Genomic DNA, 18300 nt, shown 5'->3' with positions numbered 1-18300 from the left:
GCAATGCATCTTTCAAATGAGCGAGCGATGAGCCTGAGGCGCGAGCACAGGAAGTGTGCATTAGCTAATAGCGTTAAGCTACTATTAAGCTATTAAGTGTTGCCCGTTTTACTGTTGTTATAAAACATTATTGGTAAATGGTAACCCTATTGGAATGCAACTCATGCGGCGCTGCCGAGTCGACAACGTGGTCTCAGCTCTTTCTCCAAGTGCAACTAACGGCGCGCAGGCTGGCCAGCTTCTGACAGTGTGTCTGCGTTGTTGTCAAGTGCGGTAAAAGCCTCATTCATGCCTATCTTAAACCCCAGCTTGTGAGTGACCCAAAAGAGAAATTTTATGTTTTGCCCCGGGACCCAAACTAGTGAAAATATAGCAGATCTACAAGCTCACGTGTCGCTTCACGCCGCGTTGTTTGCTTAGTAGATCGGCTATTTTACTTTAAACATTTGCATTGTAATTCATGGAATTTCTTGAGATTTTTCTTTGATTTCTTCCTTTTGTGAAAAGGTTTTGAAATAATATAATTAAAAACAAAAATGTGGCAAACCAAAAATAAAGGCACGCATGAAAAGTGTGTCTGCGACCTAATGTGTCCCGAACCCAGTGTTTGGGAGCCAGTTCTCTCTACAATACATCCCTCTCTTCAACTACGCGCCGCACGCCAGTCTATGAGCCGGCACGTGGGCACAGACTCTGTGTTTTACTGTGATCTAGCTTGTACGTAGATCTGTTATTTATTCATTTTTATCTTGAAAATGTGGCGCAAATCTTTGAATGTAATCATATTCTTTCCCATTGAACGCTTTTAACTCAAATCTTTGCTTCTGGAGGGGTCTCTGGAACGACATATTTTGAGATGGGGGTCGTCGGCCAAATATAATATATCATTCAGGCGTTGTCCTTGACATGATATAGTGTGAGCACCAATGATAAAAAAAACTAGGTTTTTCTGAAAACTGTCATGATTTAGAAGACATTTGTAAGAATCGAACTTAGGTGGAAATGGTACAAGTACTTGAGGATGCGTGTGCGCGCCTAGATGGGATATCATCATAAAGTCTCAACACGTAAATAAAACCCATTTAGAAATGCACGCACGCACGCACACACACACACACACACACACACACACACACACACACACACACACACACACACACACACACACACACACACACACACACACACACACACACACACACACACACACACACACACACACACACACACACACACACACACACACACACACACACACACACTCTCTGATTACAGAGGAAGGTGCGTAAAACAAATAAACACTGGGTCTAAAAGCGGCCTGGCTGCTACTGTATGTCCACGTGGACCTCTTGTGACCAGCCTGTGACTCAATCAGTCACATGTGTGACGTTATCGATGAGGAGAACGACTCGGAATTTGGGCAAATTTGGGGCAAAGGGGTGGCCGACTGGCCGTAGCTTAGTGAGTAGAGAGGCAGTCTAATTAGTCCGGTAAAGAAAGTAAAACATTCCTCTCAGTTTGGACAAAATTGGATTATTTTGTTTCTCAACTTAATCTGACAGGATTAGGTCTATACTAGCCAGGATAAAACATCTGATTAGGGTCGATGTATTTATCCTGGCTAGTAGACCTATAGGGCTCCATTTTCGTCACCGCTAAACCCCTTATCCTTATCTTGAAAAGTTAAAATGGTCAGTCTACAAGCTCAATGTAGATTGGCTAGTTAAAATAAATTTAAAAATGCAGCTGAAAGTTTCAAATCAAACCGCCACCAAAAAAAATCTAAGCTAAATAATGAGGTGCGGGCTGCGGAAGAAAGGCCTTCTGGCAGCGTTCAGCAGTTGGCAAGATTATCCAAGGACAGACGACAGACAGACACGACAGACAGTTAAGACTCACAGACATATTTACAGATGCCTTGTCTCTTTACAGAGTCACGCTGTGAAAAAAAGACAAAGTTCACTGTCTGCAATAAACAGCCCTGTTGCTGCCCGATAGTATCATAATTAACATGATTATAGTCTTGTCACAGTCGGGATATGAAGAGGCCCTTTGAAGGAGATACCTTTATGAGTAGTGTACAGTTCTGTACAAACAAAAAGACTGAAAGGTACCTTATGATTAGCGCAGTTCTGTGCAAATGTAAATACTGACAAATGCCTTCTGATTAGTGTACAAATGTATGTAAAGACTAACAGAATGCCATATGATTATGCTTAGCGTATACATATTTATGTAAAGACTGACAGATCCCTTATGATTAGCGTACAGTTCTGTACAAATGTAGAGACTTAAAGATGCATGGATGGATTGCCGTGATCTTTGTATTTTTTCCAGTTTTTCATGTGTCTATGACGTGGCAGTACTTCATTAGACCCCTTGGTGTGGTTGTTATGTGCAATGATGTCTTCCCTTTGTATTTAGGGTTTCTTCCTGGAGGCTGAAACCTTGACAGTCAAACGTGCCAATGAAATAAACTGTGATATAGTGACATCACAAAATCATCCCCTCCCCGCATAACTTTACTCTATTAAAAAAATAGCTGATCTGCAAGCTTGTAAATCTGCTACTTTTGAAGACGTCTTGAAAAGTCTAGGGATTTAGAACAAGGCGTCGGCGTCTTAATTTTAAGCACGACGGATGTCAACGAAAACTGCAAAAAGGACAGGAGTGCATGTGTGCGTGTGCGTGCGTGCGCAACGCATGCGTGTGTGTGTGCGTGCGGTCCGTGCGTGCGTGTGTGCATGCGTGCGTGCGGTGCGTGCGGTGCGTGCGTGCGTGCGGTCCGTGCGTGCGTGTGTGCGTGCGTGCGTGCGTGCGTCACCTACTTCCCGTCGGCCAGGTTGACTCCTCTGAACAGCGGGTAGTCCTCGGGGCTGGGCTTCCCCGTGTGGTCCTCGTACAGGAAGACGGGCGAGCGGCCCACCTCCAGGCCCAGCTGCTGGATGCCCTGCTCGTTGTACACGGACATCAGGAACGACTGGCTGCCTTTATTGGGCTTCACCGTGGCCAAGATGGAGAAGTCCTCGGGGAACACGTCAGCTGTAGGGAGGGAGGGAGGGAGGTTTGGGAGGGAGGGAGGAGGAATGGAGGAGAGTTACAAACTGTACTTGTTTTTTTTGGTTTGTTTTTTAGGGGCGCTATAGCCCCTCCAATGCATGGCTTTTGAAGACTGCGTCATGTGCCAGCCAAGTCTATGGATTTTTTTGAGGGGCGCTGCGCTAACCCCTCCTACATCCAGCTTTTAGTTACTGTCCACAAACTTCAAATACATCAACATTAAATTCCCATTGACAAAGGATGGAGAGTTTTACGTCATGGTGTCTGAGCAAACGTAAGATGATGTCGACGTAAGATGATGTCGACGTAAGATGACGACGTCATGTCATGTGGCCAATATAAATACAGTGGGTGCCCCTCACTTCACACAAGTGTGATTTTTTTAGGGGCCGCCAAATGTCCAGCTTTTGGTGTGTGTGTGTGTGTGTGTGTGCGAGCGAGCGTGTGCGTGCGTGTAAACTCTTTGTCCCTACACAAACATGAAATGCCATTGACAATGAATCAAGTAAATTCTGAGTGTTTGTGTAAACACAAACATTGCGTAACACAAACACTGAAGAGAAAGCATAAAAGCAAACTGTCGCAGTGAACGAACGCATCACGTCAAGAAGGTTAAAATGATGTCGTCGTGGGAAGACGAGCCGTGGCTAAGCGCAGTGGTCTTCTCTATCGTCAGCATCATAGTCGTCTGGGTCGGGTTTACCATCATCCGCCTCGCCTCCTACGTGGTTCACGAGCTAGACGATAGACATAGATGTCCCAATCTCCTGAGGAGGTCGGCGTATGAATGAACGGAAGGTCAGCGGGCAGAGGGAGATCTCCACAGAGAAGGCAATGAAAATAAGCTGCACTCCCAACCGACCTGCTGCTTACTATTACTATGTTGCTATTTGAAGATATAAACCTTATAGGGGATACCGAAAACGCTTTGAGAGACGCAGAGCAGCCTAAAGAGGACAAGCACTGTCACCTGGGGGTTGTATACTGTAATAAGGGAGAGGACACTGATTTAGAATCTGCACTGGTGTGTTACACCATGGTGGGAAAACCGTGTCCAACTTTGCAGCCGTTTTGAACTCCAGAAAACACAGCAAGCTATTATTTTAACCGATGAGGGTCCACAGTGGAAAGGCTAGGACACTTTGGCAGAGGTTTGGGGTTATGTGGTGGTTACATTCATATGATGTAACTCCATTAGATTGGTACATTTGACTTTACTTTATTTGTTTATTTAGACAGGCCAGTGCATATATATTAATGGACATTACATTAATGCAATGGATATACACCGGATTTAGCAAAAATGCTAATTCTCATCCGTGGTCCCCACAACTTAAATTGTACAGTAACAATCACACCGGTGTGAAGTGAGCACCACTCTTATCACTGTACATCATCATGGCATAAAATAGACACTGTCTATTTGACACAGTCTATTTGCTCAGACACCATGACGTAAAATTCTCCATTCGTTGTCAATGGGAATTTAAGTTTGTTTGTTTAAGACAAGGTTTGTTGACAGACACCAAAAGCTGGATATAGCAGAGAGGGACCAGGGAATCTTTTTTTTACACATAAACGAAGGGAAACAGCTGAACAATATAGAACATCAGAGTTATATATAAACTATAGAGCGCCATTCAACGCCGTCGACATTGAAGGGAGAACTTACGGCATAATTATGTAAACGAGCAAATCCACAAACCAATCACATGGGAGCGCTTGGCCAATAAGGGACCACCTTATGTACCTTTATGTATATTTATGTATATTTGACACGGGTGTAAAAAGATTGTATATATTTTAAAACAAACAAACAAATCTAAGAAATGTGTGAAGTGCCGTGTTGTGCACTTGTAGATCTGCTATTTTCGTTTTTTTAGAGTGCATGTTATAGTTGAGGCAAATGCAATAGGTTGAAACCAGAAGAAGTGCAGACACAGAGGGACATGGAGGACATTTTAGCTTTAGATCATTAACATATCCAGACTTGAGATGTTTTCCAAAAAGTCTCTCTCTCTGTCTGCCATATCAATCGGAATAGGACAGAATTCCTGGGATGTATATGGCAGAGCAGAGGTGTGGTGGTGGAGGAGGGGGGGGGGGGAGACTACTGGGAAAACGCAGCGTTTGCCGGGTAGAGCACAGGAAGAGAGGGGTAATGAGGAGAACACATGTCAGCTGGGAGCTTTTCTGGAACTATCCACCCAGGTCTCTCTCTCCCTCATCTCTCTTTCTCTCTCTCTCCCTCCATATCTCTCTCCCTCCCCATCTCTCTCTCTTCCCCTCTCCCTCCATCTCTCTCTCCCTCTCTCCCCCATCTCTCTCTCTCTCTCCCCCCCCCTCTTCCTCTCTCTCTCTCTCTCTCTCTCTCTCTCTCTCTCTCTCTCTCTCTCTCTCTCTCTCTCTCTCTCTCTCTCTCTCTCTCTCTCTCTCTCTCTCTCTCTCTCTCTCTCTCTCTCTCTCTCTCTCTCTCTCTCTCTCTCTCTCTCTCTCTCTCCCCTGCTAAACAGTAAAGTCCTGAGCGTTCTAACAGACAGCCAGACACATCAAGAGACAGATGTGTAGAGGGGGAGGAGGAGGAGGAGGGGGAGGAGGAGGAGGAAAGGGGCCTTTTGTGCAAGGTAGAGGAAAAGGGGGAAATGGATATTAAGGTTTTTGAATAAGGACAAATTCTAAAAGGAAAGAAGGGGGGGGGAAATAAATGTTATAGAAGCAGAACTATGATGAGAACATGTCTCAAATAAATGCCCCCCCCCCCCCCCCCCATGTGTGTGTGTGTGTGTGTGTGTGTGTGCGCGCGCGTGTCATGCGTGGCGTGCATGCGTGGTATGCGTGCGTGTGTGTGTGTGCGTGCGTGCGTCCACTTCCCTGCCTCCATTTTGTTAAGAGTCAGCCACACATCTGCCTGACAGATGCCCAAGGTTAGAGCAAGGCCTCATGGGACATTCTCAGACCCCCCCCCCCACATGGCTTCTTATACTTATAGTCAGTGTTTCCCAACGGTTTCCATATCATGGACCAATCAGTGGAGGACCCCCCATACGATATTTGTTTTGTTAGAAATCTACATTTTTCACATATTTTTCACGATCTTTGGGAAATAGGTTTAGAACTTGATGCTATAATTGGGGTGAAACCCCCTCAAGGCCTTATAGCTGGGAGGGACCCCACTTTGAGACCCACTGTACTAGAAATAGACCCTTTATGTACAGGTGGAAGAAGGAATCAGACGTAATACTAAAAGTATAGCAATACCACAATATAAAAATCACACTCATGTGAAGTGATGGGGCTCTCTTATCACCATACATCACATTCCGTGCTCAGCCAATCAAATCATCACAAATGTCGTTCCGGCCAATCACTTTTGGCGTCTTCACTTTTCTGCCCTCATGCACTTTTATCCTCAATATGTATACTTTGCTCAGCCAATCAAGTCCTCGCTATGGGGTGATCAGCCAATCATCAGCCAATGTTTGTCTTCAAAATATATTTACAGTATACTTTGTATTAATGTGTATACTTGAGTATACTTTCATGTTTGGTACCTCGCAAGCATTTTTTGAAGCAAATACTTTTGTACTTTTCCTCAAGTAACATCTTTGAACACAGCACTTTTGCTTTTCCTATACATTGTGGTATTGGTACTATACTACTTAACCCCTTTTGGTGTTAGCATTATGTTATGCTTTAGCTATTGAAAAATAGCAGATCTACAAGCTCATAGCGCGCCACTGGAGCTTGTAGGTCTGCTATATGAGCTCGTAGGTCTGCTGTTTTCCACCACTGGTTGTAGTGGTTTTATATCAGCTAGTCTCTAAACTATCCCACCCTCCACATGCTCTGCCTCATAGTCCAGTAATGGGAGACAGGCAGGCTGTGTTGGATGGAAACACCAAATTACAGTGTCTACTCTACAGACACAGCCAGCCAATCAGGAGCCATGGAAACACAGACGCCTCAGCGGGAAGGCTGTGGGGAAGTCTGGAGAGGTGGAGGAGAGGAGAGGAGAGGAGAGGAGAGGAGAGGAGAGGAGAGGAGAGGAGAGGAGAGGAGAGGAGAGGAGAGGAGAGGAGAGGAGAGGAAATTAGGAATAAAATATGGTTCAGTCACTCATGGAAACTTTGATTTTTTCTCATCTCATCTCCGTGTGTGTGTGTGTGTGTGTATGTGTGCATGTGCGTGTGCGACTGCGTGCGTGTGTGTTGTCCTCATGTGCTTCTGGGACAGCGCAGGTCATAATTATGTCATCATCATGTGTCATCATGCCCAGCACTGTACAGGCCGTCTGCAGCCAATCAATGACAGGACTGGCTTTGACTGACTGACTGTGTGTTTGATAGGATAGTGTCTGGCCGAGAGGACTGAGCACCTGTGTGTGTGTGTGTGTGTGTGTCAGAGGTCACGCTAAGGGGTGAAAGGCACTCCATTGCACTGACGTAAGGAGGAGGGGGGGGGGGGGGGGGGGCTGTCAAAATACATATTTTACACGTTGCAATTCCCGGTAAACAAGGAAACCTATAACAGCCACACACATGGAGCTGGTCATTATAATATTTAACCTATAACAGCCACACACATGGAGCTGGTCATTATAATATTTAACCTATAACAGCCACACACATGGAGCTGGTCATTATAATATTTAACCTATAACAGCCACACACATGGAGCTGGTCATTATAATATTTCTATAGTCAATCAGTGTTTGGCCGGCACCCGGGCGAAAGGTCTGCAGAGCTTTCTGAAACCATAAAGCCTGATCTAAAAGCTACACTAAAAAAGGTCGCCTAACTTTGCACATGTCATGTACATATGATACTCTTTTTCGACTCTTTGTGCACTCTTATATGCTATCCATTTGTTTGTTGTGTTTTGCTGTATTTGCTGTTTGATGTTATTATTATATATTTGCTGCTGCATTGTCTGAAGGAAGGCAAGCTAAAATATGTTTTACTCTTACAGTATGTACTGTACACAAGACGTAACAATAAACAACCTTGAGCTCTTACTCGTTCGTGGCTTTGCTCAAGTGAAGTCTAATGTCAAAGTGGGCTAGGGTTAGTAGTATGCATGCGTGCATGCATGCATGCGCGCACGCACGCACGCACGCACGTGTGTGCGCACATTGTGGGGGGATCGTGTGTCGCCCGAGGAATGTACGTCTCAACAGACCTCCAAACCGCCACTGTCTGGCCCTCCACGTTCACGCTGTACTCAGCAGACAGTGTGTACTGTATGTGAGCTGAACACCAGCGATCACCTGTTTATGTAGCTTTATGGGCAGTGTGGTGACGATGATTTATCTGGAAAATGAGATGTGCATGTGTGTGTGTGTGTGTGTGTGTGTGTGTGTGTGTGTGTGTGGTGTGCAGGTGCGCCTGCGTGCTCACGTGCATGCATGCTCTTGTGTAGGTGAGCCTGCGTGCGCTCATGCGTGTGTGAGTGCGTGGGAATGGAATGGTTGTGTCTGCAGTAGCTCTCAGGTTTACCTTGGCACCACCTCTCCTCTCCCGCTGTCAGTGACGGGAAAAGTATGGGAATGACAGCCTATCACACGAGACTCCTCCTGGCAGCTCAGCCGACCAATAAGACGCAAGCTATAGTGTTTCCTGTCTACTGAAATAACGGAATTAACTCTAAACCACTTCTTAAACCCCAAGCGTTGTCGAGTGGTGGAGTCCCTCAGGGCTCTCTATAGGCTACTGGTGACTTTTCACTTTTATATTTGCTGAAAACAGCAGATGGACAATCTTACAATCTACATCTATTGTCCATCTACAAGCGCACTACCTCGTGACTGTGAGCTTGTACAGTAGATCGGCTATCTTCGCCCAATGTTCGCCCCCCCCGGAAGATAATCATGCTGGGAATCACGTTCGTGAATAAATCAAGAATCAAGTTAAGAGTTAATTTGGTTCCACTCGCACGCTGTTCGGCGTGCTTTCACACACAGTGTGGGCTTGATTGAGTTTTCCGTTGGACAGGTCTGTGGGACAACCATTAGAGTTAATAGCCCTCTGTAGGCTCCACTCACTCACTGGTTAGAGGCGGTTAAGAGCGACTGTGGTTTGCCACTGCAGCTCCATTTTCGCTGTGTCGGCATATTCCTCCGTCTAACTCCTCCTGACATCTGCTCCCCACTAATACTCCCCCGGCGCAGCCCCGACCATACACAGGAAGCTCTGGGAGAAAAGCCCCCTGAGCTCTGGGGGAAAAGACGTGCGGGAGGGAGAGCCAGCTAGGCTGCCATGCATGTGCGGACGGACGGACGGACGGGCGGGCGGACAGCTCGCCTGGCACCACCACCACGTGCCAGCATTCATGAGCCCAGGTGTTGAGCCCCGAGAGGCTGCACGAGACAGAAATGAGCCCCGAGAGGCTGCACGAGACATTCTGTCTGTCACGACCAAAGGGAGGGGAAAACGGTGCCGCGGCGTGCCACGAGGGACCACCATGCTGTAATGGAAGTGGAACTGCGTGACGAAGATGGAGAGGCCTTCGTGAACGATAAAATCGGTGTTGTTCATTTAACTCGGGTACATAACTTGGATTGGTATTCTCCCCGTGGCTAAGAGTGCGCATGCATCTGTGTGTGCGTGCGACTGTGTGTGTGCGTGCGTCTGTGTGTGTGTGTGTGTGCGTGTGTCTAGCAGTGAGTCAATACTAACGGATATGTCTTTGTATTATAGTGTAAAACTAAACGTTTCCATAATAGCAAGCAGTTTGCATGCTATAAAATAATGGAAGCCATTGTTCTTGCATGAATACGAATCTAAATAAAATAAAAAGCCCATCGATGATGGCCACTGGTAGGTGCCGGGCGGGTGACAACAAATGATATGAAGATAGGTTGAACATTGGTGACTTTAAGGTTGAATCATCATGTTACACAGGACCACCCACCGCTACAGCCAGTCCTCACCGTGGTCAAGACCCCCACCTCAAAGCTTCACCCCCCCCCCTTCTAGTGAGTTATTCTAGTGGCTGCAATGCATCATTCTTTCCTTGCTGCTTGTTGTGCTGACATTGGCCTTAATCCACTGCACCAAGCCAAACATCGGCTAAAGAACTCCCATGGAATTCCCCAATAATTCACCCGGAGACAGTGTCTCTTTTAGAGAAACAATAATTGTACTGAACTGCACTGCACCGTTCACTGTACTGTATGCCTTGTATGGCTTCTTGTCCGTCTGATAGATGCGAGTTCCTGCACCGTGATTCAGATTTCTGTCCAAATGTATTGAAGCCGGGAAGCCCCCCGAGTTGTAATCTCATTTCTGAGATGGTCTATGTTGAGCTATATACTGTATATATACTGTATGTTGGGTCACGTGTTCTACTTTATTTAGATTTCATTATGTGTGACACCACAAATTAGATTAGCTAGATAGATATGTTGTTTAGACAGATTAGATGTTTAGCTATACTTTCTTTATTGATCTCACACTCGTATAAGTGGCTTTGGTTAAGAGTGCGTGCTAATTAAATGCCTACATTGTAAATTGTGGTATACTGTATGGGGGGATAGACAGTGTGTACGTAATGCAGCGTGTGGTTATGTGTGGGGAAACGTTGAGACCATCGTCATAAAATAAGATCAATCAAACGATGTGAGTGAAACACAGCAAAATGTAAGACCAATCGAACACAGCGCTGCAAACAGGGATAATTGAGCCGCAGAACACGGAGGAGACGTTGGGGGGGAAATGTGAAAACCACGTGAACATTCACAGAAGCCCACTTCCCTTTAGTTTCACAGACGGAAGGTATCACACATCGACCACAAGAAGCCTTCTGTCTGAATCCCTCCCAGTGTCCCCGTCGAGTCTGCTTTGAGGCTTCAAATGAATCATCTCTTCCAAAAAATGTTTTCCTAATGATTGCATGTCTGCGCTCGCACTCTTCCAACACATCATTATAAACTGTAGTCTGTGGCAACGGGGGTCACGGGCCAGCGTGTTTCCCCGGCCCGGTCCGATCAAAAGCGCCGTCATGCACTACCGCGCTCGTGTCATCGTGTCATCGCTCGTAATCGATCTCCAAGCGCGACGCGTTGTGAAAGCTTGTAGATCGGCTGTTTTTCTACACCGGCCACGCAGCGGGCGAGGCATAAGCCCCGGCTTATGGGAACAGGAAGTTACAGTGTCTTCAGGCTTAGGGCCAAGGTCGTAACTCCACAGCAAAATGTTGTTATGGGCTGAGGCCAAGAAACGGAGCAAAGGGATCTAATGAGCTCATGCAGGCTTGTGGAATATATTAGCCGTTCGTCTTCTTATTAATGAACTAAACGATGCCGCCGGGCCAGTCGCAAACATGACGTAACTTCAGGGTTTCTACGGCCAGTCTAAAACATGACGTAACTTCAGGGTTTCTACGGACAGTCTAAAACATGACGTAACTTCAGGTTTTCTAGGGCCAGTCTAAAACATGACGTAACTTCAGATTTTCTAGGGCCAGTCTAAAACATGACGTAACTTCAGGTTTTCTAGGGCCAGTCTAAAACATGACGTAACTTCAGGTTTTCTACGGCCAGTCTAAAACGTGACGTAACTACAGGTTTCTACGGCCAGTCTAAAACAGGACGTAAGTAACTTCAGGTTTCTACGGCCAGTCTAAAACAGGACGTAAGTAACTACAGGTTTCTACGGCCAGTCTAAAACAGGACGTAAGTAACTTCATGTTTCTACGGCCAGTCTAAAACAGGACGTAAGTAACTTCAGGTTTCTACGGCCAGTCTAAAACAGGACGTAAGTAACTTCAGGTTTTCTACGGCCAGTCTAAAACAGGACGTAAGTAACTTCAGGTTTTCTACGGCCAGTCTAAAACAGGACGTAAGTAACTTCAGGTTTTCTACGGCCAGTCTAAAACAGGACGTAAGTAACTTCAGGTTTTCTACGGCCAGTCTAAAACAGGACGTAAGTAACTTCAGGTTTCTACGGCCAGTCTAAAACAGGACGTAAGTAACTTCAGGTTTTCTACGGCCAGTCTAAAACAGGACGTAAGTAACTTCAGGTTTTCTATGGCCAGTCTAAAACAGGACGTAAGTAACTTCAGGTTTTCTACGGCCAGTCTAAAACAGGACGTAAGTAACTTCAGGTTTTCTACGGCCAGTCTAAAACAAGATGTAAGTAACTTCAGGTTTTCTACGGCCAGTCTAAAACAGGACGTAAGTAACTTCAGGTTTTCTATGGCCAGTCTAAAACAGGACGTAAGTAACTTCAGGTTTTCTACGGCCAGTCTAAAACAGGACGTAAGTAACTTCAGGTTTTCTACGGCCAGTCTAAAACAAGATGTAAGTAACTTCAGGTTTTCTACGGCCAGTCTAAAACAGGACGTAAGTAACTTCAGGTTTTCTACGGCCAGTCTAAAACAAGATGTAAGTAACTTCAGCCTTCAGGTTTCTATGGCCAGTCTAAAACAAGACGTAACTTCAGGTTTTCTACGGCCAGTCTAAAAAGCCCACTGACAGTGAAGTCTGCATTCTGCAGGACAACGTGGAGCCTCTTAAGAAGTCCTCCGTTCTGTTTTCGTATCATATCACAGATTGTTATTCTGGACGCGGTGGAGCAGCGCTCCTCATGCACCACGTATGCAATTATAGTATCTGTGTATCCAAACAGAACCACCGTGTTGCTTCTGCCCTTACAGTAGTTCAAAGTCAACAGAACGAGTGTTTTGGAGTGCACGAGAGGACATGAGAGGACATGCAAGGCTACGTACGGCACAGCCTTGCGGCTTCTTTTTGCCTTTAAGCCCCTTGAAGGAGACGGCAGATCAAAAGGTCCCAAACGCAACCCCAAGGCGAGCCTCCACTGAACAGAACCACTGTGACACGTGGCCTACACGCGTCACCGACGTGGCGTGGCTGTCTGTCCAAGTCCGTGTCCCACTTTTACCAACTTTTACACAACGTGCATTCTTCACATTACTGAACATTAACCAATTTCACTTCATTTGAGCTCGTCAAGCGACAGAGCTGTAGTGTACACACCAACAACTTATTGCATAAACGGTGAAGAAAATGAGAAAAGGCACATTGTGCGGAATAACCCCTGGCCCATCGGTATCTCAGTCAGAAGAGACAACATAAAACATAAAATTGCTTAGCAGCGGAATTCAAGAACAAGATGACATCCAGGTGTGTGTGTGTGTGTGTGTGTGTGTGTGTGTGTGTGTGTGTGTGTGTGTGTGTGTGTGTGTGTGTGTGTGTGTGCGTGCGTGCGGTGGGGTAAAAGGGTAATGAGAACAATCAAACCAAGAGAGAAGAGAAGAGAAGAGAAGAGAAGAGAAGAGAAGAGAAGAGAAGAGAAGAGAAGAGAAGAGAAGAGAAGAGAAGAATGCTGCTGTGAAGCAGTGAACAGTAGACTCAACCACAGCCACGTCAGCACAAACAGAACGAGGGAAAAGTGGAACCCCCCACCCCCCCCCTCTCCCCCCTCCATCTCCACACTGTCTGTTACCCTGCCTCCTCGCTCTAACCCCCCACCCCCCCTCCATCTCCACACTGTCTGTTACCCTGCCTCCTCGCTCTAACCCCCCACCCCCCCCTCTCCCCCCTCCATCTCCACACTGTCTGTTACCCTGCCTCCTCGCTCTAACCCCCCACCCCCCCTCTCCCCCCCTCCATCTCCACACTGTCTGTTACCCTGCCTCCTCGCTCTAACCCCCCACCCCCCCCTCTCCCCCCTCCATCTCCACACTGTCTGTTACCCTGCCTCCTCGCTCTAACCCCCCACCATCTCCGAACAAGCGAGACGCCAGCGTCCTCTCACATCCGGGTATGTGATCATGTATTGCCGTGCTTTTTGTTCTTGCTTAATGTAAGTCATTCTGGATGAAGATAGCGTCTGCTAAATGCTTAAGTTGTAAATTGTTGGACAAATTCCTATGACTATGAGTTGAATTAGAGGGTTGAAACCCATAGGTTGACTGTGTAGTTTGTAGGTAAAGTATAAAGAAGATACAGAAGGGAGTAAGACTGAACTTATAGTAAGTACACTGTGACATAAGCAACACAGCTGCTGCTGATACGATGAATAATGGGTGTGATTTAGGCGTGTCGAGGTGCATTGACAGCACCGTGTTGACCACTGTCTATGCTTGGCTCATTGGCTCTGGAGTCTGGACACACCCATTATTAATTTCATTAGCTGCAGCTGTTACTTAGCCTGTCGTGTTTTATTTTATTTTATCTGCTGTAGCTTAAAACCTGAACTGGAAAACAAACTACAACACCAGCCCAGGATTTCATGCCCCTTAAAAATATATATATTTAGTTGAGGACAGCCCTAATATATAGTGTGTGAGTGTCCCTCGAGGGGAACATGAGTCATTTGTGTGTACGCACGCACGGGTGCCTGTACCTCTGAGTTCATGCGTGCGTACTTAGGCTATGTGCACGCATGCATGCGCATGTGTGTGTGTGTGTGTGTGTGTGTGGAGGGTGGATATAGGTGCAAAAACCAGATGTGGCCCACCCAACTTCCATGACTATAATTTATTAGCCCCAGTGACATCAAACGTGTGATATCATCATGACCAATAAAAGCAGCTATATACCTGGAGCTGAGGAAAGGAAAGGCGACAGAGCCCACTTCTTTCTCAGCGTGGTGTTAAACATTACGCCCCTCCCTTCTTTCCTTATTTATTGTGGCCTTGGGTGGAAGGTCACAGGGTTGGCCAGAGGTCAAGGCCCTTACATAGCAGAGGCAGTTAGTAACATGGGGTTATAGCGCGTCATAAGACATGCCACTAAAACGCGTCAAGACTGTCGTAAAAAAGGAAAAGGCGGGGGGGGGGGGGGTGAGGTCTGAGTAGGAGGAGAGTAAAACAGGAACAAATGGAGGAGTGTACAAAGAGAAGCAAATGGACCCACGGGCGCATTTTTGAGTGTGCGCTAGCCCCTCCTATATGCAGCTTTTTGTCCTAACTCGTGTCACATTTGCCATTGACAATGAAAGGAGAATTTACGTCATAGGGCTATGTGTCTGAGCAAATCGGCATGTTGCGACATGATGATGTACGATGATAAGAGCGCCCCTAACTTCACACAAGTGTGATTTTTTTAATATCACAGCTTATAAGTAGTTAGTTAACCATGAGCCACAGCATGCCTATTCTGAGGGGAACATTCACCAGAAAATGGCCAATTTACATTAAAACTCAACACTTTCTGAGCTTGTGTAGATCGGCTATTTTTTGCAAAGAGATTTATTTAATTTGGTAGATGGAAAAGAAGCACTGTCGATTACAGTTTCTCTAAGAGAAGAGGTTTTAAGTGGTCAAATAAAGTAAAATAAACAGTTCATGTGCGTATACTTTATACTTTATGCTTTGCTTGTTTGCTTTCCTCATGTTCTCAAATAGAAACTTTAATCAAATCTGAGTTACTTTATTTAGTAACCACTGGGCTCTGGCACGGTCAGTACCGTGCAGATGGGATGTGGTAGGCGTGGCTAGGCTAGATGGCTGCTTGAGATCTCAGCTCTCTCTGCAGGTCAATAAAATAAATGAACCTCTCTAAACTCGAGATAAAATAAATAAAATAGATGAAATGTTCAAGTGCAGTAAAATAAGTCATCATGTGAGTGCGGCGAGGGTGAAAACTAGGAGGCAAACATAAAATAAAAAAAACACATCAGAGAAAACAACACAGAAAACAACGTAATGGACAAAGAGGAAGGTGGCGACGACATGGAATAGCAGGTGGATTCATCCAGAAAAGGGACTGGAACTGGAGCTTTAGCTATTGAAAAATAGCAGATATACAAGCTCATAGCGTGCCACCGAGTGGCGCACTATGAGCTTGTAGGGCTGCTATTTTTGAAAAATCGAAGAACGACTGACATAGAAACATAGCTTTTTAAGAAAACTGTCAGGATGTAGAAGACATTTATAGAATCTGATCTCAGGTCAGAACGCTGAAGAGTTGATTGTATTGTGCGGGTACGTACTGGGATAGAGCTGCTTGGTGGGGGCGCTGAGCTGGGCGTCTTTGGAGACCCGGTAGGCCACGTCGGGTCCATTCGTCGACCTTCGATGTGAGCAGAAACCCGTCGTTCTCGATACGCCCTCGGGTAAACTGTGGAAATCTAAAATCTTCAAGAGGTCGGCTGGATCCACTGTGAAGGAGAAGAGCAGACAGAGAGCGTCGTTAGCATGTGGAACAGAACAGAACAGGTGACATGGATGTTACGTAGACAGTGCATGTAGACTAATGCATGTTACACTGTGTGGAGCAGCTGATCCAACTAACCCATTTCATTGATTATTTAAAAAAAGGAGGGACATTTGTAGGAAATAGGGCTTAAGTGGTTAATCAGACGGATTTAGTCAAATACATGTGGTTCTCAAACTTTGTAATCTCAAGGACCCCCATATCTGAGATTATAGACCTTCCGGGTCCATTTGGTTCTATTTGTACACCCCTTCTCAATTCTCAATTATTTGATTAATAATACAATAAAATAAAAAATGCATCAAATAATGGCAAAAAGGATAATCTATGGTTGCAACCCTAACTGAATTCCCACTCTGGGTATCATGTCCAGCATTATGATGACATCACAAAGCCCTACCACCACACGCAGTGCAACCTTCACAGAACCCCCATAGACTTCCCCCCATAGACATTATGACAGCACAAAGCCCTGCCACCACACGCAGTGCAACCTTCACAGCACCCCCATAGACATTATGACAGCACAAAGCCCTGCCACCACACGCAGTGCAACCTTCACAGAACCCCCATAGACTCCACATAATACAGGCATGGACAAGGCCTTCTTTGACAGCCCCAGTATGTCCGCCTATTGAAGTCTCCCCCACCCACTCAATGGCATGTACACAGTCCCTCTCTCCCCCTCTCTCACACACACACACACACACACACACACACACACACACACACACATATGGCCTCCTGTCCTTCCAGAATCCATTCCCACTACCTTATTTCTTTCGCTGACTCAGGGTTTTTTTCCCCAGAGAGAGCGAGAGAAAGAAAAATAATATAAGAGGCGACTATAGACAGTACCAAACAGGAATGCGTCCATTTATAGATATACACCACGATAATGGGTCATCATTGCAGCCACGAGCAGCGTCCATCCTTCCCTTTCCCATCCCTCCCACCTCCCTCCCACACCACAGCAGAGCTACCGTATTATGGTCGATGTTGTGCGGAATCCTCGCATCTCCACATTTCAACTTTAAGTGCCATTTCGTGAATTTAATGCCATACTTCCGTCATGCAAGGATGTCGCACAAAAGTAGTGAAAATAGCCGCACTACAAGCTCACAACGCTTCGCGATGTGAGCTTGTAGAGCGGCTATTTTCACTATTTTATCCAAATAAATATATTTTTTTAAATGTTTTATTGTGGCTTTCGCTTTCATTTTATATTTTTTTATGGAGGGACAGACAGTACGCTGACAGTAAATGGGGAGAGACATGGGGGGGGGGGGTGACATGCCGTAAAGGCCGTCGGGATCGGGAGTCGAACCTGCGGCACACTGCCAGACTGGATTACCAGCCAAGGTGCCTGGACCGCTGAGCCAAAAAAAAAATATATATATAAGTAAAGGACGGTTTTGGACATACGAGGTCGCCAGCCGGCAGTTGCTGTATACTCTGAGGCCGGCCACAAGCATACAATTAGCACACCCCCGGGCCAGGCCTGAGGCCTTTTAAGAGCGCGGCCGTGGTCGCAGCGCAGCACACTGGGGTCAGGACGGTGTGTGACGCTGGGGTTTGACCCTGTGACCACTCTGTCCGCCAGAACCACACAGAACAAACATGTGAACACTGAGCCAGCCACATGCCTCTCAACAACACCACACCCTCCTCCTTCACAATGGCACACACACACACACACACACACACACACACACGCGCTGCTGTGTGTACATGCCAGCCAGCCCAGCCAGCCAGCCCAGCACTGCCCTGTCAGCACTGCATGGCACAGCATCTGGGGAGAGAAAGATGACTGCGCTCGGCGTCGTCGTGTTCACAACATGGCGGCCATTTTAGCACCTAAAGCCCGAACCACACCAAAGGGTCGGGACTGTTTTCAACACTTTCCTGCCCGTGCCTCCCTGTTCCTCGCTGGTTGTCCAAACGGTACCACGATAATGGACCGGTGCTTCTTCAGAGGTTAGTGAAAAACACGGCAGGGAAACAGTCAATGTGTTAAAGCCATTTAGGCCTGATGTCGTTGATAAAAAAATGTCTTC

General features: G+C 46.3%; 1 protein-coding gene across 2 annotated transcripts in view; it reads right to left on the bottom strand.

The window, feature by feature from the left end:
• The window catches only part of col5a1 (procollagen, type V, alpha 1), a 155929-nt gene that overhangs the window by 105542 nt on the left and 32087 nt on the right, over nt 1-18300 (bottom strand). For both annotated transcript variants that reach the window (XM_080756680.1, XM_080756679.1), the window contains exons 2-3: nt 16020-16187; nt 2829-3042 (exon numbers count right to left, since the gene is read on the bottom strand). In XM_080756680.1, coding sequence (XP_080612806.1) covers nt 2829-3042; nt 16020-16187 — 382 coding nt within the window. The remainder of the gene's footprint in view (nt 1-2828; nt 3043-16019; nt 16188-18300) is intronic.

Source organism: Protomyctophum bolini, assembly GCF_963924005.1.
Source record: "Protomyctophum bolini genome assembly, chromosome: 22".
NCBI lineage: Eukaryota > Metazoa > Chordata > Actinopteri > Myctophiformes > Myctophidae > Protomyctophum > Protomyctophum bolini.
This window is presented reverse-complemented; position numbering and strand designations above follow the sequence as displayed.